Source organism: Cyanistes caeruleus, chromosome 28, assembly GCF_971803275.1.
Source record: "Cyanistes caeruleus chromosome 28, bCyaCae1.hap1.1, whole genome shotgun sequence".
In the NCBI taxonomy this organism is placed as follows: domain Eukaryota; kingdom Metazoa; phylum Chordata; class Aves; order Passeriformes; family Paridae; genus Cyanistes; species Cyanistes caeruleus.
In genome coordinates, this window is record NC_141728.1 from 1,819,985 (window position 1) to 1,843,880 (window position 23,896).

The window sequence follows — 23,896 nt, forward strand, 5'->3', positions numbered from 1 at the left end:
CATTGGTAAAATTGCTAAAGCAAAAATTAATCTCAGTACAGATGCTAACAATGGCAAAATCAACTCAGTGGCTAGACACAGGCAAAGCTAGGAAGGATTAAGATAGGAATAGAATCAAGATGACACTTAGCAAGAACCATCTAGTGAAGTGAGATTTGGGTGGGCCCTAGAGTCTTTGCTCGGTCCTATAGCAAATTATCAGAATAGAGAAATAGGTCAGGTAAATAGACTAGCAAAAGTCACCTGGGAAAGATTTAAAGAACTAAATGTACAATTACAAGCCATCACAAAAATGACTTTACAAAATTGATTTGCCTTAGATTTGCTACTCCTGAAATAACATGGAGTGTGTGTTTTTTTTTAAGGGGATGGATTGATCATTGCTTCATCCACATCCCAAATGTAACTGAAGATGTAGAATATGACATCAGTCAGTTGAAACAAATAGAGCATGGAGCACAGGAAGAGCAAAAGGATTTGACCACATGTTGGTTAGGCAAAATCTTCAAAGGGTTAGGGTAGAATGTGAGTTCATGGATTAAATCTATCATTGAGAGTGTGATAATCTTACTAATTGTATTTTTAGCAATTTGGTTAGTTTACAGCATCTGAAAAGGAGAAATACAGAAGGAAACGTCCTGGAACCAGAAAATAATAAAGGCACTGACACGAGACCCACACCCTCCATCCTCTGGTTCTCCAGTTCGTGACAGCATCCAGGACAGCGTTTACATCAATCAAGGATTCGAAGAACAGCAAGTATCAACTCAGAAACAAAGGACTTTATCAAGTGAAAACATTTGCACTTACAGTGAAGTGAAAATGCTTTCAAACGGGGGAATGATAGTAAAAGGTTCTAAAATCTTAGAAAATTCGGAGACTTAGAAAGAAAGTTAGGTTTGGTAAGCCCTGGGAAAAGTAGGCCCTGAGAAATGTTAGGCCTTGTACTTGCTAAAGATCAGGTCAAACTGCACCTGTGTAGTCAGTAGATGATAAATGATACAATTGTTAGATGTGATCAGATATAATTATAGTTTAAAGAACATAAGGAACAATGTTAGGGGGCTGGGGAGGATTACGAGAAATCCATGCTTGGGTAAAAACAATGCTTACAATAGAACAATGAAAGTTTAATAATTAATATGTAAGTTGTATAACGATAGTGTATAAAACATGTTCAACTCCAAAGCAAATCGGGTCAGATTTGGGTATGTGTACCCCTGACACCCAGAGCTCTTCAATAAAGCACCTGCATATAATCAATCTGTGGTTATGTGTGATCCTGAACGCTAACAGTGTCATGGTTGAAAGTTAAGTGTTATGAAAGAAACTTCAGATTAAATTAACTGCTGAATGGTTGAATTAGTCAATTACCTAAGACATCTGATCATTTGTTTTATACAAATGCCTTTTAAAAGTTTACAGTGTTTTAAGCATCTTATGGCTGCTATTCTTAAACCCCTTGCTTTGAAAATGGCTTAAGAGACATCTTTCCAGATGAGGCCAAAGCTCTGGCCAAGCCTTGACTTTACCTGGATGGAGAATTTACCAATAAACCCAGAAGTTTTCTGCATCAAAACAATATTCAGGTCAATTTAACTTGACAATTAGTGAATTAATATAGCAGCTGGATTTTACAGTGAGCTTGGAAAATTGTTATCCGGACATGATTTTCCAATCTTCCATTGATTTATCAGCTGTGGCAGACTCTGGGATGAGAGTATATATTTCGTATATTCAGCAATTCATATTACAAATTATTCAGATAAGTTTCATATCACATTTTCTTAATAAGTTTTTGATTTCTCTGAAAGTGTTATTTCCTATGTGTATACATGTGCAAGTGTTTTAATTTGATAGTTTTTCATTGTCATAACAAAAAACGCAAATACCTTACTTAATTACAAAACAAAAAAAAAAGGGGGGGGAACCAAGGCTATGCCTCAGAAGTATAAAAACCTTATATATCTTAAATTTTTGGAAAAAGTGTAAAGATCTTATATCTATTACAAATAATTCTTGAACAATCCTTTTTAAACAAGTCTGTTACAAAGCCAATTCCATCAATTATCAGGTATTGTTCTAACAGTACTCAAGCAAAATTGAGAGAGAATTCTTTGGTCCTGGACAAAAGTTCAGAAGTAAGATTAAAAATTCATTTCAATTAATAATTTGGAGGAAAGTCTATGTTTGTGTATTCACAGGTTCAAAGCAGAAGTAACTTCCTAGCGAAGAACATGGAAACTCCTCAGCTGCAGAGACAAGCAGACAGCCCAAAGAGCAGAAGAGCGAGCACGCAGATGTGAACTGTATCAAGACACAGCTGACAGCTGAACAGCTTGGATCCCACATGCAAGAGCAATGGACTTTGGGTTTCAAGTGAAAGAGTGGGAAAATTAATATTGTAAAGCCTCATTTGTTAAAGCATGAGTGAAAGAAAAATAACCCTTCTTGAAAAGTAATCCAAGAAAAGATTTGGGTTGATTTTTTTTATTGTTTTTTTTTAAAAAAGAGAGGGGCAGATGTTGGAGTCTGAGATACAGAGTGTGTGCCCTTGTCTCTAATACTTAGTTCCAGGAGTCAAAGAAACACTGAATTTCATATGACATGAAATTCATGAGCATGTTTTCATGGTGATACATGAAAACAAATGTTAGATAGGAAAAGTGTAAGTGTGTAGATTAGAAAGGTTCTTAAATCACTGGGTGAAAAAGTAGTTTAGAGAACAGGAGACAAGATGGAAGATTTAGGGTGTTGTCTCTTGTCCTTCTCCTTTCTTCTTCATGTTCTTCTCCGAGGGGTTTTTGGGTAGTAGTAAGTGATTGGGTAAAAAATGCCGCAGTGCAGCGCACAGGTGTTGGGTCATTGGGTCAAATATTTATTGGAATAAAGAAAAAAGGACTCCTCTGTCTCCTTTTTGGACATAAACCTCTGGCGTTTGTGGATTAATTTTCCTGACTGTTGTTTCTAAAACTAACTTGAATAACAGGTACAATTTAGTTAGCAAAAATCAATTCCATTTATTGCAGTAACAATCTTTGTCAATCAGTGTAATTCCTATGTAATTTCTCATTTCCCACATGCATTTTTCACCTGCTCTTACCTGGCCTTATCTCCCCTCAGGCCCCGCTCGTCCTCGCCGAGTCCGGCCCGCGCCGGGGCCGCGCCGGGCGCGCGCGGGGCCGAACGCAGCGCCCCCCTCAGGCCGTTGCGCCGCGGCCGTTGCGGCGCCAGTCGGAGACAGATCGGTGCCATGGCGGAGCTGCCGCTGCCCGCCGGACTCAATGCCAGCACCTTCCCCGCCAAGCTGTGGCGCCTGGTGAACAGCCCCCGCGTCCGCTCCGTGCGCTGGGACAGCCAGGCCCAGGGCTTGCTCATCGACCGCTTCCTCTTCGAGCGGGAGCTGCTCAGCCCGGCCGGCGCCCACGGAGGGGGCGGCCAGGGGGCGGGGGCGGCCCCGGACTCCTTCAAAGCCACGCACTTTGGCAGTTTCGTGCGCCAGCTCAACCTCTACGGCTTCCAAAAGGTGCCGGCATGGCTTGGCTCAGCTGTGCCGGGCGATGCCGGGGCTCTGCTCCACTTCATGAACCCAAACTTCCGCCGCGACCGCCCCGAGCTCCTGCTCCGCATCAAACGCCTGACCAGGGCCAACAGGCAGAGACTGGCGGCGGGGCTGGAGGTGCGGAGCCGCCAGCCCAGCCGCCTCCAGCGGCTCCCCACGGACCGGTCGCTGCCCGCCTTCCCCAGCGGGCAGCCGCCCAGAGCCGGTGAGACGGGGTGGGAGCTGCGGGCGCGGAGGGAGGCGTGGGCTTTGGCCGTGGGCGCTGCCCGGCCGGGCAGGAGCGGCCCCTGCCCGTGCTGGGGCTGCTCAGCGCTGCTGCCCCGGCCGGCACAGGGGCTGTCCTTGGGCAAGGCAGCTGTGCCGGCAGGGCCCGGGAGCTGTGCCGGGCTGCCGGGGGCTGCGGGACAGTCCCGCCGCGCCTGCGCTCGCCACACGCTGGCCCGCTCGGCCGGCAGCCGGCCCGGCCCTGTGCCGTGGCTGGCGCTGCTCATTGCGCGGCCCTGGGACGCTCGGGGAGCTCTCCGGGAGTGCGGCTGAGCCGAGGGCTTGGGCGTGCTCAGCCCCAGCGGGAGAGGGAGCCTCCTGTCCCATTTGGAGCAGAGGGGAGAAGAGCTGGCACTTGGGTTTCTGGCAGCTGCCTCCTGCCAAGGCTTGAACGGATAGGGGAGAGCTCAGTAGACAGGGAGCTGCTTGTTGCAAAGGGAATAAAATCCCATACACCCGTGTGTGTAGAGTTGTTTATTTCAGTGCTGGAGATGAGGAGGATTTCTTCTCCTAATTCATCCACGTTTCTCAATTGCTGTGATATATTTAGTAATTATTGCTTGGTGTTACTATGTCATTATAATATATGGAACTAATATACACATATTATACTGTATATTATAATGTAATATAATGTATTGTACTGTATTTATCGTATGTAATATATTATAATGTATATTATAGACTCTGGAACGAATTTACATAGTATAATCTCATGGCTATAGATAGTTCTTTTTCACTGTGCTTGTGCCTCCCCAATTTGGGGGTCGTTGGGGGTCTTTGACGAAGGCTTCCAAAGTCGTCTTTGCATCTGAACTTTTCAACTTTGTCTTCAGAGCATGCACAGCTACAATGTTCCTTGGTCTGTCTGGTCCTAACCGGTCTAATTGCTTTATCTTGTGGCTAATTGGCTTGACGTTTGCTAAGTTTTCATTAGTACTATACTTATCTCTATCTTAAACTGACCACCTGGTGAGATTTTCATTTTTTTTTCCCATCTCTCCAGCACTGAGCAACCAGTTAACCATATACTAGCCAGTACAATGCATAGAAAGACGTCTATATCAGGTTAAATAGATCCATGAAGTTATGATTCAGGTTCTATTGATATCTGGTGATACAGATCTGTCAGGTTCTATTGATATCTTACAAGTCAACCTATAGAAGCAGCTTGTAAGTTTGACTTAAGTTCTATAGGCATCAAACCCCCCAAGACATGTGGTGATATTTTTCTTTCTCACCCTGTTTTGGGAGGAGGTGAGCTTTTGTCTTCCCTGACAAAAGAACACTTGCTGCCAAGGGAAACACAGCTGAGGAGCAGTAGTGACCCAGCCTTCCCTTTGCTTCCATTCTTCTTCCCTCCCTGCTGCACAGCTCCCTTGCTCCAGAAGCGCGATGCTGCCTCACCTGAGGATTCAGAGCTGCCTCCAGGCCCTTTCAGGAGAAGTGCAGCTGCTCAGGAGAGTGAGGCTTCCCCAGCACCTGCCAAGAAAGTCTGTGCCACCTCTGCACTTGTTGGGGCTTCACCAGTGGAACCATCAAGAGAGCTCATCCAGAGATTTAATCTCCGCAAGCTCACGGTTCCACTGGTTCGCCTGGACCTGAAACGCCATCCTGAGCTCATGGTTCACCTCACTCCAGTCGACCCTGAAGCTGCTTGCAGGGCCCTTGGACAGAGCAACAGCTGCTCATCTTCCCTGCAGCACAGCCCAGCCTGCCACCCATCAGGTAGGGAAAGAGTTTCTACCCTTCCTTTTCCAATAGCTCCTGGCAACTGAGCCTTTCAAGTGTTTTCCCTGAGTTCTCTGTCATGGCTAGATCTCAAGTGAGAATCACGGAGAAAGTGTACTAGGAAGTGGGACTGTGAATGCCAAAGTATTCTCTGCTCTTCCTGTACTTCCAGCAGATGTGGAGGTTGTTGTGGGCATTTTCCAGACAGACTGTCTGCTGAGGTGCAAGGGCAAGGTGAAAAATATTGCCCGCCAGACAAGTGGTCAGTGTTAGGTGAACTCCCCTGTTTCTTGGAATGAAGTCCCACTAGGACGGTGATAGGATATTGCAGATGTTTCAGACTGACTGGCCTGCAAATCGGGCCGTGCCATTGAAATGAGCTCTGTGTGCCTCAGAACAGCTGCAGCTGCAGAACATGGCCTCACCTACAAGGTTGCTTTTCGAATAAACTCCCAGTTGAATTTCTCAGTGTGTGCCTGAAGATGTGGGCTCTTCTTGGGTGAATGCACGTTCTGTGGCCTTCTGTGTTGAGAAACTCAAGCAGCCAAATCTAAAAGCTGCTGGGGAGATAGGGAAGGCTGTGATTGTAAAGTTGTTGTGTGCCTTTGGAGCAGAAGGGAGAAGAGCTGGCAGCTGGCTTTCTGGCAGTTGCCTCCTGCCCAGGAATGGCAGCGGGACACTTTTCCCAGACAGATGAATAAGTACGGGAGAGCTGAGTAGACAAGGAATTGGTTGTTGCAAAGCTTCAGAACATGTGGGGAATTTTCTCCTTCTCACCCTACTTGGGAGGATGGGAGCTTCTGTCTCCCTTGGGAGAAGTACAGTTGCTGCCAAGGGAAACACAGCTGAGGAGCAGTAGTGACCCAGCCTTCCCTTTGCTTCCTTTCTTCTTCCCTCCCTGCTGCACAGCTCCTTGGTGCCAGAAGCGCAGTGCTGCCTCACCTGAGGATTCAGAGCTGCCTCCAGGCCCTTCCAGGACAAGTCCAGATATTCAAGGGCGTGAAGCTTCCCCAGCAGCTGCCAAGAAAGTGTTTGCTCCATCTGGACTTGGGGTTTCATCAGGCCAGCCAGGCACACACAAATTTCAATCCCAGTCAGAGCTCATGACTCCAGCATTTCCTGCGCACCATCAAAGCACTTCTGCGGCCTCTCCAGAGAGCAGCAGCTGCACTTCTCCAGAGCAGCACTTGCCAGCCAACATCCCATCAGGTATGGAATGTGTCTCTCCCCTGGCTTTTCAGAAAGATCACAAAAAGTGACTGAAGTTTTTTGCCGCGGTGCTCTGTCATGTGTCCATGTGATTGTGACAATCAGGTGTCAAGGGTACTAGGAAGCAGGATCATGAATATCAGAACAATCTCTGTCTGCTTTTCCCGTCCTTGCTGCAGATTTGGAGGATGTTCTGGCCATTTTCCAGGCAGCCTCTGTGTAGAGGGCAAAGGGCGAGGCAAAGAACATTTCTCCACAACTGGTCGGTGTCAGGTGAACTCCCATTTTTCTTTGGATGAAGCCAAACTAGGACTCTGATGGGATATTGCAGAGTTTACAGATTGTCTTTTGTTGAGATGAAATACAAGGGATGGGACCACCGTGCTTTGAGATGATTTATTGCTTAAGTAGCCCAATAAGAGATCAGTCCCGAGGCGTGAGATTTACAGGCAACAAGTAACCACAGCTCGAGGAAGTTACAAGTTTCTTCTCCGCATGGCAATATATAACTTTTTAGTCCAGTAGACAGTTGGCACCAAGTTTGTTTTCACTTATTAAGCTCTTATCACCTTTACTTGATTTTGCCACACTGCGTCTGTCTTTTAACCAACGAGCTCACAGGTCACGTATTCACACACACTTCTGTTATAGTTCCTAGATCTCTAACTTACTTTATAAATCACACCATTACACTTTATACCTCCAACTATTTTACTTAATATAATTTCTTACTTACTCGTGGCATATTCTTACTTGCAACTGTAAGAACATAGGTTTAGAATTACTCTACCTAATGTCTGTGTACTTTCATCACTCCTTCAATCCAGGCTTTTTCTAAGGCTGCAGATTTTCCATTTCCAACAGTCTCTCCCGCAAATAATGCTATGAAATTTCAGTGCACGCTGGGAGTCCCCAGAACAGTTGCAGCTGCAGACCATGGCCTCACCTCCATGGTTGTTCCTTAGAATAAACTCGCAATTGAAGTTTAGCATGTGTATCTGCACCTCTGGCCTCTTCCTGGGTGAATGCACTTTCTGTGGTCTCTTGTGATGAGAAACTCAAGCAGCCAAATGCCAAAGCTGCTGGGAAGATGCAAAAGGCTGTGATTCAAGGTGATTATGTCTGTGTGTATGTCTAAATCAGTTTCACAAGCCATACTTTAATCTATGTACACGTCAATTTGGATAATACTTTTGAAAGGGAAGAGCTCACTCTTCCAATTCCCTGGGAAGTTTTTAATACCTTTCTGGAGTTGAGGTTGCTGTGCGCTTCCTGTGATGTTTGATCCAAGGCAGCAATAAAGCTCTGCGTCCCAAAGCCTCCTTTTGGAGCCTCACCCATGTTTTTGGATTCTTCCAGCCGCCCCGGGCACTTCAGTCCCCAGTGCTCCAGCTGGCAGTGCTGGTTATGCAGCATGGAGAGCCCCAAGCTGGGTCTGGAGTACTCCTGGGGAAGAGGAATTGCCACCGCTGGATCTGGACCTTGTTCTGGAGACACTGGAGGAGATGCTTTCACCATCTGTGCCTGAAAGGTCTCCCTCTGCTCAGGTAACTCCATTGGCCAGGGATGAGAGGGGCTGGACTGAGAGCTTCTGAATGTTGTTGCATGGCTGAGAAGCAAAGGCTTCTTGAATTCAGCTGGGAATGGACACGGAAGGATTTGTTTGGTAAAGCAAGATTTGCTAAGGAAGAGGGAATGAAAAGGGGGGATAGCCCTTAAGTGTGGATGAGAGGTGTTTGCCAGGTTTGGATGCTCCTTTTTCTGGGAAGAACTGCCCATATCTTCTTGCCAAGCACGATGACCCTTTGTCTCCTGCAAACTCCCGCATAGCAGTTTTCAAAAGCAATTTGTTGGTGCACAGAAGGAAATCTGGCAGGCTCTGATTGTATCCCTGCAGAATCTATTGGTTGATCTTTGCGTTTCCTTCTTTCTGTTTTTCTTTTCAGGTCAATCCTAGTGTTGCCCGTGGCTCTTCAGGAGGGGAGGCTGTGAACAAGGCTGCAGCAGAGGGAGCTTTGCCTGCTTGCGGGAGCTGTGTGAACGTTTGCCAGGAGCCCAAGGAGCTTGGTAAGGAGTGATCCCAGCGTGGTTTAGAGAGATGGGAGACAGCTGCTCTGAGCCTGCCTCTGACAGGAAGGGAGATCAGAAGAGTTGAGTTCTTGTCTGCAGCAGGGTTGGTGCTTCCTGGTGCCTTTAGTTCAAATCCTGCACTGGCACAAGCTCCCCGAGCCCTGCCTCTCCATGCTTTTCCAGAGGCTCTGACACCGAGTCCTCTGCTGTGGCAAGAGAGCCGGCAATAAACCTGAACTGGTGGCAGTTGTGTCACCAAGCTGCGTGTCCCAATTGGTTCCCAGCTCACAGCAGCCTTCAGCTTCAGCCACTGCAGTGAGGACTGACGTCTCTGCGTCAGCCCAGAGAAAGAACAAGGCTGGGCTTCTTTGTGGCAGCTGGCACTGTCTGTGTTTCAAGCTCTCAGGGGTGCCATTTGCACTGGGAGTGTTGTGAATTGATTGGCGTACTTCAAAACTTCACAAGACTGGAAAACTTGGAAGGATCATTAAGGTTCTTGAAAGAGCAGGCTTCAGATTCTCAAGTGAGAGTGTGCCTTTCAGGGCATCTTTTGACAGCCTTTGCTAGCAGGACAGTTTACTTGCAAAGGGAAAGCTACACGGAGGCCAGCATTGACTGAGAGCTGCCTTTCCTTCCCAGATATCCATGTGATCTACCTGGCCAGAAGGGCTGCCCTGCGTGGGAAGAAGGATCAGAGGGAGAGCCTGTGACCATCGGGCAGGTGGCATCCCTCTGTTTATAGATATAGTTATAGATTTTTTACCTTGATTTATTTATACATATAGTTACAAGTATAGATTGATAGAGTTGTATTTATAGGTGTATCTATTTCTACATCTGTAGAGTTTGTATGTATAATTATGGATGTGATAGGATTTTATTTCTATGTATACAGTTAGATTTATAGATTTTCAAATTTGCATTGATAGATGTAGAGAGTAGCATATAGATGCACACACAGTTCCATTTCCAAATGTGCATAGTTATTTAGCTATGAGTTATATGGACATAGAGGCCCATAGATTGAGCTGTGTAGGCCTAGGCTGCATTTTTGCCTCTTTCCCCCTTGGCTGCCTTTCTCACCTCTTGTTTTTCCCGCTGTGCCCCTTGTGTCCCCCTGTGCTGGGTCTGAGCTGGGGCCGGGCCAGGCGGAGCAGCAGTTGCAGCCCTGGCTGTCCCTGGAGCGGTGGGAGCTGCCGCTGGCCCCAGGCACTGTCCTGTGAGGAGCTGCTGAAGGACGGTGAGACTGAGGGGGCTGAGGAGGCGCTGATGCTGAAGGGACCTTGCAAACCTTGAGGTGTGAGGGGCACTGAGGGCTGTGGGGGAACAGAGGGCCATGGTGGCACTGAGGTGACAGAGGCACGGGCTGAGGGCTGTGCCGGCTCTGAGGGGACACAACGGCTCAGAAGGGACTGAGCGGGGGGAGAGGCCTGGGAGAGGCCCAAGAAACTGAAGAGGGGGCTGGGGCTTTGCCGAGAGGACGGCGGGGCTGAGGGGATGGAGGGGGCCAGGAGGGAGCACACAGAGCTCAGGGACTGCAGCTCTGCCAGGCCTTGCAACCAATTGCAGAGCCTCCACTTTTGCCACCACAGCTGTCCTGAAGAGCTTGAGGACAGGCAGACACTGAGAGGAGCCAGCAGGGAGAAGCTGAAGGCCTGGAGCAAGAGCAGTGAGCAGGGATGTGCTGGGGCCACGCGAGAGCCTGGGTGAGGCCCCAGGGCTGGTGAGGCCGGGCAGGGCTGAGGGTGGCGTGGGCTTTGGCCGTGGGCGCTGCCCGGCCGGGCAGGAGCGGCCCCTGCCCGTGCTGGGGCTGCTCAGCGCTGCTGCCCCGGCCGGCACAGGGGCTGTCCTTGGGCAAGGCAGCTGTGCCGGCAGGGCCCGGGAGCTGTGCCGGGCTGCCGGGGGCTGCGGGACAGTCCCGCCGCGCCTGCGCTCGCCACACGCTGGCCCGCTCGGCCTGCTTGTTCTTGCCAACCCTCCTGGGGAGGCTCGGAGATTTTCGCTTCCCTGCTGGAAGTGCAGCTGCTGCCAAGGGAAAGGTCCCAGCACTGACTCGCTCTTCCCTTTGCCTCCCAGATGTCCCATCTGCTGTCCCTGTCCAGGAGAGCTGCTCTGCATGGCAGGAAAACACTGAGGGAGAGGCTTTGAAGATGGGGCGGCTGATTTGTTCAAATGCAGTTGTATGGATATTTAGATTGGGACAGTGACATTTGTATCTTTTCAAATAGTTTTTTTTTATATATCTATGTGTATATATATTGTATGAAATATGTAATATTTAATCTGTATTTCCATCTGTAGATGGTTATAGATGTATCTGTAGAGGTATTTAATTCTATTTAAACATGTATGAAATGGTATAGTTGTATAATTCTATCGATCGAATTCTTAGTACAGGATTATTTAGAGGGAGACACTGATATTTTTGTATTTCTAGATGGGCTGTAAGCTTGTAGTAATCTGTAATAAATTAAGTTGTTAAACACCTCATTAATCGTTGCCTATAGTGACTTGTAGAGGTTAGCAATAAGTGAAGTTTTTGCTAACTGAAGTTTCTATATTTTTACTTGGCATTGTTGTGCTAATATAATAAATGACTTTTTTTAAACTTAATTGAGATTTTTATAGTTGTGTATTGTCAGCGCAGGTGTAGCAATTTGTAATAAATGACATTTTTCAACTGAAATGGATTCATGTGTATTTGTAGCTCAGCTGTGCGGCTGCAGCAATCTGCAAGCAATGACATTTATCAGCTGAGATGGGTGGTTTGTGATTTGTGCTCTCCAAAGCAATGGGCAGATGGAAATGCCATGACGCTGGAGGATTTTGGTGATGAAAATCTCCAGCCACGCCCAGCACATGCCCCACTTGCGCTCAGGCTGGGCAAGGAAAGCGCAGATTTGGGATGGCAGCAGAGCCACACGTTGGCTCAGAACTCGCTGCACAGGCCTGCTGAGAAAACTCTGGCACTCTGCTGCGCGTACAACTCCAAGCAGGAGGCAGCGGGGCAGGAGAAAGCATTCACAATGATAAAAAAAAGAGAAAGTGTGTCCAAACAGATGTGAGGATACTCTGGGAGTTTGATCAAATGCTCTAACTCACCACTGCCTGGGCTCATCTTCAGCAAAACTAGTTTGTTCAAAGCTGAACACCTTCCAGGAAAGAGAGATTGCACTTTCCCCTTCACTTGCCTTGCTGTGTGAGTGGAAGATGTCCTTCCCACAGGGAATTTTTGCCCTTCAGCACCTCCCTCACTCCCATGAAATCAAAGATGATGTGCTACCGCGTGGCACCATAAAGGAAAAGAGCCCTGCCCTGGTGACAGTGTGTGCAAAGTCTTCCCTCCTGCTGTCCCCACATGGCACAAACTGAACCATCCCCTTGCTGTCCAAACTGCGCCTGAGGTGAGTGAGGGCTCCAGGAGCTCAGGAGGGTGCAACACCAGCACAGGTGGGAAGGTTTTGCAAAGCTTCCTAAGCATCAGTGAACTTTGGCTTTGCCGCTCTTCCCCTGCAATATTGTCCTACTCATGAACGGGCTTGGAGGACACCGTGCCGCCAGCTCCCGCAAGTGAAGTTTGTTTTCTTCAGAGCTGGAATGGAGGAAAATGCAAATGGTTCTTTTTAGAGTGAAATTTGGGGGTTGGTGCAGCTGGGTGAGGTCCGTTCTTTGCTGTGGAAAGTAGAGGAAAAGCTTTAAATTCCCAACAGAAGCTGCCTGCCAGCCCACACAGAGACCTGAACGAGGCCCAGGTGTGCTTGCTGCACGCTGCTCCAAGGGAAAAGCTGGAACAAAGTCCCCTTTGATTGGAGATTGAGCCTCTGTCCTGATGGGACACTTGTGCTTGGCTTCTTTTTCCCCCTTGGACTGAGATTGATGAGAGAGAGGCAGTTTTCTCTTGTTTGGACTCGGTTGTTTATTCTTCTTTTATCTGCATTACATGCATACAAGGTACAAGGAGCTACGTGCACTAAGATATAGAAAGGTGCCAAATGGCTAACAAAGATCTTCAAGGTTTTTTATGTGTCCATTTACCCAATTAACAAATGCCAAGTCAATTATTTTTCTTAGTGACCCAATGACCCAACACCTGCTCACTGCACTGCAGTATTCTTTATCCAATCACTTACTACCACCCAAAAACCTCGAGAAGAAGATGAAGAAGGAGATGAAGAAGGCAAAGGAGACAACGCCCTAATTCCTCCATCTTGCCTCTTCTTTCTTAAACTAGCTTCAACCTTCAAGTTTATTTTTCTCACCCAGAGACTTAAGAAAACTTTCTAATTTCCACACTTGCACTCCTAGATTTTCTATTGAACTGTAACAGTTGTTTTCATGGTGTTCTATGAAATGCAGTGCTTTCTTGGATGTCAGAGCCAGGGGTCAAAGGGAAGGGCACACACTCTGTGCCTCTGACTCCAAGGAGCCTCTATGTAGTGCTGTCTCCGGGGCTGTTTGTGGGAAGACACGGTAATGCAGGCAGAAACTGTGGCTGTGGGAGTTCCAACAGCAAGCTGCTCCTCCAGAGTGAGGGACGAGGCCAGCCCGAAAGCCTGAAAGGTGTTGTGGCTACTGGAGAAGGCTGTCCTTGTGCAGGGCTGGCATTCAAAGGGGACCTTCCCACCTTGTGCTGCTGACAAAGGGCAGCTGGCGGCCTTCCACAAAACACTTCTTTTGTGCAGCTCTTTGAGATGTTCCAGCCAACAACAATTCCTGCTGCTCACACCAGCCCCTTTCCAAGCAGGAGGAGTTTTGGATAGGCAGCCTGACAGTTCTCTTAGGCAAGAGAACAAAATCCTCAGCCGAGTGTCACCAAGTCTCTGTCAGAAGCGGCATCCTCAGTCCCTTATCTCTTGTTGTTGTCTCAGCCATGGAGGAAGTGGCAGGACATCACTGATCCTGGAAGGGAAAGCGGAAGGAGGAAAGGCAGGAGCCGTCCCTGGGGCCTTGGGAGCAGTGAGAGCCATCCAAAATAGGAGCTCTGCTGGCTTGTGGAGATAGGAGTGACCAAGCCAGCAATGCTCTGTGTGAGACTGGAGCCATCTGGGAATAGGAGCATGGAAATATGACCTTGTAAAACAAAGAAAAAGGTGTCCTTGGATATTTGCCAAAGCTTGGGCAGGCTCTGAGACACCTGATCTAGTGGAAAGTGTCCCTGCCCATGGCAGAGGGGCTAGATCTAGAGGGTCTCCAATGTCCCTTCCAACTCAAGCTCCTCTCTGAGTCTGAATTACAGACCCATCATGACAAAGAGCACACAGCCAACTTGGGTCCCTCCACCACATTATTGGAGGTTTCTGTAGTCCCTTGTTGGAGACTAGTTTGTATCTGGAGAGATTTTCATGGTCCTGCAGTATTTATGGGTGACTTTCCCTGGTTCAGTGCCCCAAAAGATGCCAGAACAGGTGATTTGCACAATAGCCAAGCACAGAGCTGGTTAAGGTGCCTGTGAATCTGATGGCAGAAGTGTATTCATGGTACTGCAGTGTTTCCCCTGTACAGGTGATATTTGGTTTTCATCCTGAATATGCAATGTTCATGTACAATGCTTATATATGCATAAACACTGGCTTTAAATCCTTGTTCCCTCTTCACACGGGGATATGTAATCCATCAGAAATATTTAACAAGGACATAACATATTAATATTAACATATTAGGTTTCGGCTTGATGGGATGGGTTGTTGAAAGTGTGTGATGAGTAATGGTGTCTCTAAGAAACACCACTCTTGTTAATTCAGGTTTGTCCTTTCTCAACCCAATTGCATAGAAATCACTTATTTACAGCAGACTCTAAGTGAAATTCCTTCATACAGCTGAGAATTGTCAATTCAGGCTGATGAAAGAGGGAGTTTACTGTTCTTGTGAAAAGACAATCCAGATAACATTTTGGCTGTACATCTTGGAGGAGGCTGTGCAGTTAAGAATGAAAAGACTTTTCTTTGAAGAAGTATCTTGAAAGAGCTTTTTGTATTATCAGAAGCAGCTACACTGATATTGACCTCCACAATGAAAAATGCACAACCATTCATGTGTCTTCATCTGGCCACAATTCAGAGCTGCAACTCCAAAATCTCATCCAATATGTTGCTATACTGTAAACAACGAAGGAGAGCAGGAATACCAACATTTCTCATCAGTCTTTTGGCTTGGAAAGACCATTGAATTGATGCTCCCTTAGCTGTCAGCCTAAACTCTGCTGTGCAAACCTTAGGTCTACGTTGGACCTTAGAAACTTCTTTAGCACCAACTTAGGTGCAAAGTTGGTATAAAACCCTTGAGGCATCCCCCTGATTTAGGGTGACAGAACTTCACTGTTCCAGCACAGAATTTACTTCACTTGCTCCTGCAAGTCATTTGCACGGTGGAAGTGAAATCAGTGCCTTGCTATCTGGATGTGGTGGCACTTCACACCCATCCTGATAGACAACAGGGAAACATATTTATTTCTATTACACCATTCCATCTAAGTCTCTGGTTTGAGAGCAAAAGGAAAAGAAAGGGCTTTGTCCAGTGTGCTGGCTAGAAGAAACCTCTAGAACCAGCAATTCATGAGTGGTCACTACTAACTTGGGCATATTGGAATTCGATTCCCTGGAGTGGTATGGATTGGATCAAGAAGGGGGAAGAGGGAAACTGAGATCAAAGGCACAAGTGCTTCTAACTGAGTGTTGGCGAACAAACAATGTACCCTGTGATGCTGATGCAGTCAAAAGATCAGGGTGGGATGCCTTTAAGAGAAAATCTGCAGCTGATTCCAGCCATGGATCCCCTGAAGGATACCCCTGCTGCCGAGATGATGAACTCCCTCGCCGCAGGCCGCAACCCTGTGGGCATAGGCAGAGGCACAGGAGTACATGTGTGGGGAACCCTGGTGGTTCTGAGTCTGATCATGGGCAGAACTATCAGTCTGCTCTCCAGGAGTTACCCCAGCGTTGAGAAGCAAAGCTCAACCCAAGACTGTAGGCAGTGTTTTAAAAACACCCTGGAAAAACAAAGGCTCACAGAAACCCTGGCATATGGCACACACTAGGACTGCAAAATGGGCAGCAAAATAGGGGAGTGTGAGCATAACCACACTCGGTATCAAATGTGCCAAATCAAAAAAAGAGTAACCTGCCATGACCCAGGAGTGACAGCTAAAAATCGGTGGTTAGAGGTGCAATCTACAGCAGAAAGGAAGAAAATCCTGGCCCATGCATGACACAAATGAGCTGCTGGATTAGAGCCTGTTGTTCCCACTTGGAACAAATGTGACCATGCAGTATGGATCAGAGGGAGAATGGAATCAATGCTTATGGCACATTCCCAAATGAGTGCAATATGCCATCATCACAGCCAACCAAAAGTGTGTAGGATGGGAGGGAAAATGTATTGGGTTGGAGAAAATTTGAAATATGGTCAAATAGTTTCTCTCAGCATTGAGCCCATAACTAACCTTCTCAACAGTAATGATGAGCGAATTTGCTTATGATACAGTGCAACTTTCTGTTCTGCAAGAGATGGAGAAGGAGTAGATCCAGAAAGTCAATGAAAACAGACAGCTCAAGAATCAGAGAAACAAAAGGCAGAGGCAAAAAAAGAAATAGAACAAGAACAGCTAAAAGCATTAAATGAACAATAGGAAGAGTTAGAACTTGGTAACTAGTATGGTAATTGGAACCTACCTACCTACCTCAAACAAGAACCTTTTTGTAGATCTAATACAAGAGATGGCTACAGAATTAGGATGATCTAATTGTTGGATTTGTGGAGGGCTGAAATCAGCTGAGAAATGGTGAGAGCTTAGCTCCAGAGCAACTTCTAAAATGGAATCATCCCTAAATTTCCAAAACATTAAAATGACCCCAAGGGTGGGTTTTAGATCATCAAATAATTGGAAGAGTTTGTATCAGCAGGGAAGGAAAAAGATATACTGAAGTAGTAGGATATACTCCTTGCACATTCACTTGAACAGTGAATTCAAAGAACAACACCAAAGCCTGGCAACCAGAAACCCCCACTGGACACTGGAGTCAAACAAAAAAAAAAGACAAATTGTGATTGGAATGATCAGATCAAATTATGTTGGCACAAAAGTCCTGGAGCTAATCCTTACTGATCCTTCAAAAGCTTAAAGAATTCCTGGGATAAAGCAGGAACTGTAAATGACCAATGGAAAGCACCTGATGGAATCTACTGGATATGTGGGGAAAAAGCATCCAGTGAATTACCCTGCAGGTAGAAAGGATCCTGCACTCTGGGAATGATCTGACCCTCCTTTTTGCTACCAAAGTCCAAAAGGAAACTATTAGGAGCACCCCTAGATGAGAGCCTGGGCAGAGAAAAAAGAGAGCTGAATCTTGAGTTTCCAAAAGCAGGAGGGAATCAGAAGTGGGGACAAGATGAGTGGCCTGCAGAGAGGATAAGAGCTTGGAAATAGCCCAGCAACTTGGGCTCAAGACGGGAGCTGGGGATACAGGAGCCCAATTTACCTATTCAACCGACTAGGAAGACTTCAAGCCATGGTAGAAATTGTATCAAATCATACCTCTGATGCTCTCGAGTTATCAGCTAAACAGCATTCACTAATGCAAGCATTTGTGTATCAGAAGCGAATTGCTTTGGACTACTTGTTAGCAGAAGAACGGGGAGTCTGCAGCAAGTTCAATGAATCTGAATGCTGTGTAGAAAGAGATGACCATGGAGAAACCGTAAGAAACCTTGCAGCAGAAATGAAGCAAGTGGCACATGTAGTGGTTCAAAAATGGAATTCTATCCTTCAAGCTTCTTGGTGGGATCAATTGTTTGGGGGGAATTGTCTGGGGAAAGATTGGTGGACAAAATGAGGATTTTTAATATGATGTAAAATGATGGGGCTATTATTTCTGCCTTGTCTCATCCCATGTGTTATCCGATTCATCCATTCTGTTGTCTAAGGCATGCAAATAGGAGCAATGCCCATTGATCCTGAGTTAGCTCCAATAAAAACTGGCCAATCCAAGGGAATACCCAAAATATCTAAAAGAACGGAATTGAAAGAAAAGAAAGAGAGCAGAGTTGCTGAAGCTCAGGCCAGATTTAAAGCTCAGACACAACTATTTGACAAGTAGCATGAAGCTACTGCACAGCCAAAAGACAGCTCAGGATACAATAGGCATTACCTGCATTGATGTACAATTAAGCACCCAAACAAAAGAATAAAATACTAAAATAACCAATCTTATCAAAAATTATCCCTTGTAAATACTGATTATGAAAAAAGTTAACTGTATCTAAATTGATCCTAAAAGCACAAATTACTTTAATTCATCAAGAAAGCAGGGGGACTGTGATCCATACCATGAATAAAATCGGGCTAAAGTTATAATCTTGTCTGACAAGAATCCTGGCATATTTCCAGGAAACCTTCCCTGACGAGATTCTAGTGACATGCAGCAAGGCCAACATGAATATTCATCTGCAAGGGGCATATCTCCAAGAAACCTCCGTCCCATAAGATTAGAACGATATGCACTCATAAATATTCACCTGCAAGTAGTGTATTTCCAAGAAACCTGATGAAATGACAACATATACGCCCAAAACAGCATGAATATTTGTCGGCAAGCAGTGTATTCCAAAGGAGCCCAGAAGAGCCTGAAAACATATAAAAAGCCCCTTGGGACAGTTGCAGTTTGTGAAGCACGGTGGGGAAGTGCTGCAGAGCCTCCTCCCTGTCTCACCTGGTGCTGTTCACCTGGCACAGCCCCAAACTGATTTTTGCTTCTGGTTTCCTTTTCATGATTGTAATTTGATTCTAGAATAAATTTCTTCTTTTTACTAATCAAACTGGCTAATCATTTATAACAAATGATATTAGAATTTGGAAAACTAGGTCCCTTGAGCTAATAACAGTTGCATTAAAAATGAATACCATTTAGTAAATTGAATAGTAATTTGGTAGAAAAGAATATAGTTTAGTAAAAGAATACAATTTAGTAAAAAATTATCGATTATATATATATTATTTTCTAGTAATTAAGTATGATTAAAGCATATGCAAAAAATAAACCGGGTTATGGGGAGGGCTTGTTACCCCACCTCACACACAGAACTGACCAGGGTACGGAGGCTTCCCACCCTGCCTCACGTACAAAACAAAGCCCTTCAAGCTAAACTTGTGTACTGTATGCTTATACATATTCATTAATGTTTGCCATAAGTTTCCTCCTCTTTCTGATTTTTCTGATTTTACGTCACTATTCTTCACGGCACATGCTCCACTTGTTGTTAGGGGGTCTTCAGTCTTCTTTTGGTGGTCTTTTGGTGAAGGCTTCTCCTCTTCCTCATTGTCCTTTGGATAACCTTTCAGGTTTGTGCGTGCATACTAAGCGTTGTTATGTAAGTCTATTCATTAGTCTGATATTTACTGATTTTTAGGCCCAATGCCTAAAGTCGTTCTAATTTTGTCCATCTCAAGGCCATTTTCATCTTGGGACATCACTTATCTTCCAAACTACATCCTGTACCTCAGTTTTAACATGTAACATCTGCAAAGGGGTGCATCTGCCTTGTAACACTGATCCTTTAGATTGCTTCTAATAATAACTTTACTAACAGTTACAAATTATTTCACACAAATCAATTCTATTTATTACACCACCCTCCAGGGTACCCAAAATTTGAAAACAGATCCCCCTCTGCTGTGCCGATAATTTCACACCCATTTTCCTTGATGTTAAGCTGCCAGCACAACAAAAATCCACCCTCCCCTGCAGCAAAAGAAACAACTTAACAAACTAAAGATCAAAGTTCCAGGGCCAGTCTCAGGGACAGGGTGCTTTCCACAGCCAACTATCGGGGCCTGCAGGTTCATGGCCCCCCTCCAGCACCCCCGGGGAGCAATGCACCCTTCCCACAACTTGTGAGCACCCTCAGCCTAACTTGGGGTACACTCACCCTCCTTTGGTCCACTGGACAGGGGCTGCAGGGAAGTCCTCCTCAGGGAAGTGCTCCTCTGGATGCTCGAGGGTTATCACTTCCTCCCCCAAGAGCCAGCGGAGAAAAACCGCTCTGCTGCACTCAGAGGCAGCTGAGGCCCAGAACTTGTTGAATAAAATCCACAGTTGGTCCGTGGGGTCCGTTCACAGGGCCCCACGTTGGGCACCAGCTCTCACATCTCACCGGAGCTGATCTGGCTCTGTCACTGGGGCCTGCACAGGAGTGGGTCACACCCCAGGAGCAGGATGAGCCCAGGTGTGACTAGAGTACTCACTCTACGGCTTTGGGCTGTCAGTCTGTGCTCTGAGGAGGCAAGGACAAGAGGGAGGTCTTTTGCATGGGATAATAGAGGATTTATTGCTCTGGGGAATGTTGGGGGAAAAAGACAGAAAATGCGAGCATGCAACAGCTGAAATAGGGAGATGGTTCAAAGGGAGGGTCCAAAGCATCAGCTAATCAGAGATATCCCGGGGAGGGTAAAAGGCAGGGTTCACAAAATCATCATCCAATTGGGGCCCAAAGCACCAAGGATCCACTGTGACACTGCAGGGCCCAAAGAACCAAGGATCCACTGTGGCTCCACGGAGTGTCATGGAACCGTGGAGACCATTGTGACACTGCAGGGCCTCATGGAACCATTCTGACACCAAGCTGGCTGGGAGTGTGGATGTGCTGGAGGGCAGGAGGGCTCTGCAGAGGGAGCTGGACAGGCTGGATGCAGGGCCCAAAGCCAACAAGGTGAGCTTGAACAAGACCAAGTGCCGGCTCCTGCACTTTGGCCACAACAAGGCCTGCAGTGCTCCAGGCTGGGGACAGAGTGGCTGGACAGCGGCCAGGCAGAAAGGGAGCTGGGCCACTGATGGACAGCAGGCTGGACATGAGGCAGCAGTGTGCCCAGGTGGCCAAGAAGGCCAATGGCCCCTGGCCTGCATCAGGAATGGTGTGGCCAGCAGGAGCAGGACAGGGATTCTTCCCCTGTGCTGGGCACTGCTGAGGCCACACCTCGAGTGCTGTGTCCAGTCCTGGGCCCCCAATTGAGGAAGGCCATGGAGGGGCTGGAGCGTGTCCAGAGAAGGGCAACAAGGCTGCTGAGGGGTCTGGAGCACAAGTCCTGTCAGGAGTGGCTGAGTGTGGTGGGTTTTAGCTCTAGCTAAAATCACCAGAGTACTTCCTTCTTTCTTGCTGTGAGATATGGATTAGGAGAAGGGCAAATCAGGCTTAAAATTGAATAGGAATAAAGAAACTTTATGAACAGGACTACAAGAAGAAGAAACAAGAACAAAACCTCCAGAAACCTTTCCTCCCCCCTGTTGTGGTTTTAAAGCAGTAACTAAAAAATTACTAGAAGACTTACTTAATTTTTTGCTGTGGATATGGCTTAGAGGAAGAGCAAAACTGGCTTAAAACCTAAAAAGGACTAAAGAAAGTTTATTAACAAAACGACAAGAATAAGAACACTAGAATAAACTTCCAGAAAACCCTTTTTATCCCCTACTACCCACCATTCCCTTGTTCACATGACAACATAGAGACAAAAAACTTTGGAACTTTGGTGTTCAAAACAGTCCCAATTCCTGCTAGAGTCTTTTCATCAGTCTTTGTAGAGAAACAGAAGTCTTCTTCTGCAAATCTATGCAGTTTTCCACAAGAAAGCTATTTCTGTTATAGTTTTCTATTTTTCTGATGCCAGCTGCCTGGAAATCTGTCATCAGTTCACTCCTCCCATTTCACATCACTCTGAGGTGTGTATGGGTCAATGAGTCTAGGGATGTCATTTTTAAGGATGAGTTATTCAACGGCAAAAGTTCTCTTCATCTGTTTCTGTGAGCTTCCCTGGAAGCAGTTTTCTCATTGGCTCTTAAGGCCTCAAATCTTCAGCTATTACTTTATCTCACTCTGTTCCAGTACCTCACTGTATCACAATTACTCCACCTTTTGCTCAAAATCCAAACTTTGAACACTCCATTCCTCTCTATATACTCTGTCACGAATTAAGGGAGCTTTTTACAAGACTCTATTGGCCATCTCCATAGCTTTAACAGAAAAATATTTCAGCTTATAAAGCATCTCCTTATTCTCTACCTTTTCTGAAGCTTCTTTTCTTTACTGTCTCTGATAGTTTATAAAGTCTCTTTACATGTTGATTACTCTCTTTTTCTCCCTCTGGATAAAAGGATTAATCTGAAAGTCTCATCTGGGTAAAGAAAGGGTTAAAATCTTGCCCAGGCTTTTGTAGATGGTTCTGTGATCTCTGCCGGAGCAGCGGCTGGAGCTGTCTGCGATGGAAGATTCTTCATGGCTGTTCTGGAGAAGTGTGGTCCCTGTCTCAGCCTGCCGCAGGTCAAGAGCTTTTTCCTTTCTTTACGCGGCAGTCTCTGGTGAATTTTGTCATGGCAAGAACTGCAGCCGAGCCAGGGAGCGGCCTGGCCCGGCCAGAGCCCGGGGCAAGCCCCGCAGGCCCCATCTCCCGGCCGGGAGCCGCGGCAGGCCCAGCCCAGCCCCTGCCCGGCCGCATGGGCTGGGCCGGGGACGGGAGCCAGCTGGAGCTCTGTTACCTTTCACAGCCAGGACACAAAGAGAACAAGAGAGCTCTGACTTTGCATCTTAAGGAGGTGCTCACAGGTTGACTTAAATTTTTAATGGTCAAACCTGCTGTCAATTCTTAGAAATGACCGATAATTGGTCAGGAGAAAAGACTCCCACCAGCCACCAGCAGCTTCAACTTCCTTAGCTCCCAAAACCACCTTAAAGGTAAAGCCACCCCATGACAAAATAACAATCACTATTTTTTTTGTGCAACTTATAGAAAACCAAAACTGCAGAGATTATAACAAACAATAGAACCTACAGTGAAATCAAGGGTGTCACAGACTGCATTCACTTCTATCCACAAGTAGCTGTTCATCAGTGTTCTGTCACAGCTGTTTCAGTTGTAGTCATCTTCATCTCTCCAGGAAAGTAACTGTGCAGTTTAAACAAATGTCTTCAATAAAACATGAAGCAATTTAAATTTTAAACTTGTTAAAAATTAATTATGATAAAAATAAGTAACAAAACAACGTCAAAAAATACCAAAATTATAACTTAAGCTAAAAACACTCAAATTTAAACATAGTGAAATTTAACTTTGATTAATCTTATTAACACTTAATCTATATTAGATGAAAATATGACTTAATCTTACTCTGTTATTATAAAAAATAAGACAACTAAAAGTTTGGTATACATTTTTTTGAACACAATATAACAGGAACATTGATTCACTATAGAGATTATAGGGATGCAACAAATTTATCACCATTCTATGTTATCTGGTTTTGAGAATAACCCATAATAACTGCAGATGTTCTTAAAAACATCCATTTGTAACAAGAATTTGCTTGGTATATGCTTAAATTTGTTAGGATTTTTAGAGTGCAGTTTTACTAGAAAAAAAATACAACACTACAGATTTGGCAAGTTGCTATTCAGCTTTTGTAGTACTTTTCAGAAACATTAAGTCTAACTTTTTAACTAAAATCCAAAATCTAAATTGGTATATATGCTGTTATATATGTGTTTTTTTTTAATAAAAAGACTCACATTAAAATTTCTTTATTAAAATTGTCAAAAAACCAAGCAAATGGGTAATATATGGTTAACATAACTTTGAAATTACTGAAGCTGTATTGAACTAAATGCACAATACACTTATTAAAATGAAAGGAAAGGTTAAAAATGAAAGAAACCTGTCATTCAATCCTTTTTCTGTAGGGTTAATCATATGATCTTTCAACTCAAATCTTGCAGAAATTAAATGTAACTACAGTAATAATACTTGATCACTCTGTATCATACAATATTACATTATCAGTAGATGTATAGAGAAGATAACATTTTCAAAACTTTCATGTATTGGGAATACTGAAACAGAAAAAAATTCTTTTAAATTTCTTGGGATGCATAAGTATCATCATTTTCTTTGTTATTCTGTAAAAACAAAACTAGCAGATATCATTAGAAATACAACATCCATATATATTCTATTCTGCAACATTTTTAAACTTTTTGATCCACTTTTGAAGGCACTTCAATAGGGGCTTCTTTCTGAAGCTTAAC

The 23,896-nt window shown here is 45.5% G+C and overlaps 1 protein-coding gene and 1 long non-coding RNA gene across 3 annotated transcripts in view; one reads left to right on the top strand and one right to left on the bottom strand.

The window, feature by feature from the left end:
* LOC147649008 (uncharacterized) overlaps window positions 1-23,896 on the bottom strand; it is a 769,650-nt gene that overhangs the window by 566,089 nt on the left and 179,665 nt on the right. The window lies entirely within an intron of this gene.
* Window positions 3,130-11,522, top strand: LOC111944343 (uncharacterized). Of its 2 annotated transcripts, XM_086864988.1 has the most exons (9): window positions 3,145-3,767; window positions 5,201-5,554; window positions 6,467-6,766; window positions 8,126-8,313; window positions 8,713-8,833; window positions 9,476-10,133; window positions 10,429-10,542; window positions 10,913-11,002; window positions 11,065-11,522. In XM_086864988.1, exons 1-6 carry the CDS (start codon window positions 3,254-3,256, stop codon window positions 9,544-9,546), a joined length of 1,548 nt encoding a protein of 515 aa, XP_086721114.1. In that variant the 5' UTR covers window positions 3,145-3,253; the 3' UTR covers window positions 9,547-10,133; window positions 10,429-10,542; window positions 10,913-11,002; window positions 11,065-11,522. The 2 variants fall into 2 exon arrangements, with proteins under 2 accessions (XP_086721113.1, XP_086721114.1); XM_086864987.1 differs by having other exon boundaries at window positions 3,130-3,767; window positions 10,913-11,522.

What these genes read in the sequence shown, in the direction of transcription:
- LOC111944343 (XM_086864987.1), top strand. Translation starts at nt 3,254, where the DNA reads ATGGCGGAGCTGCCGCTGCCCGCCGGACTCAATGCCAGCACCTTCCCC. An exon ending in CCCAGCCTGCCACCCATCAG is followed by an intron (nt 5,555 to 6,466) that starts GTAGGGAAAGAG and finishes CCTGCTGCACAG; the next exon opens with CTCCTTGGTGCCAGAAGCGC. An exon ending in AAAGGTCTCCCTCTGCTCAG is followed by an intron (nt 8,314 to 8,712) that starts GTAACTCCATTG and finishes TTTTCTTTTCAG; the next exon opens with GTCAATCCTAGTGTTGCCCG.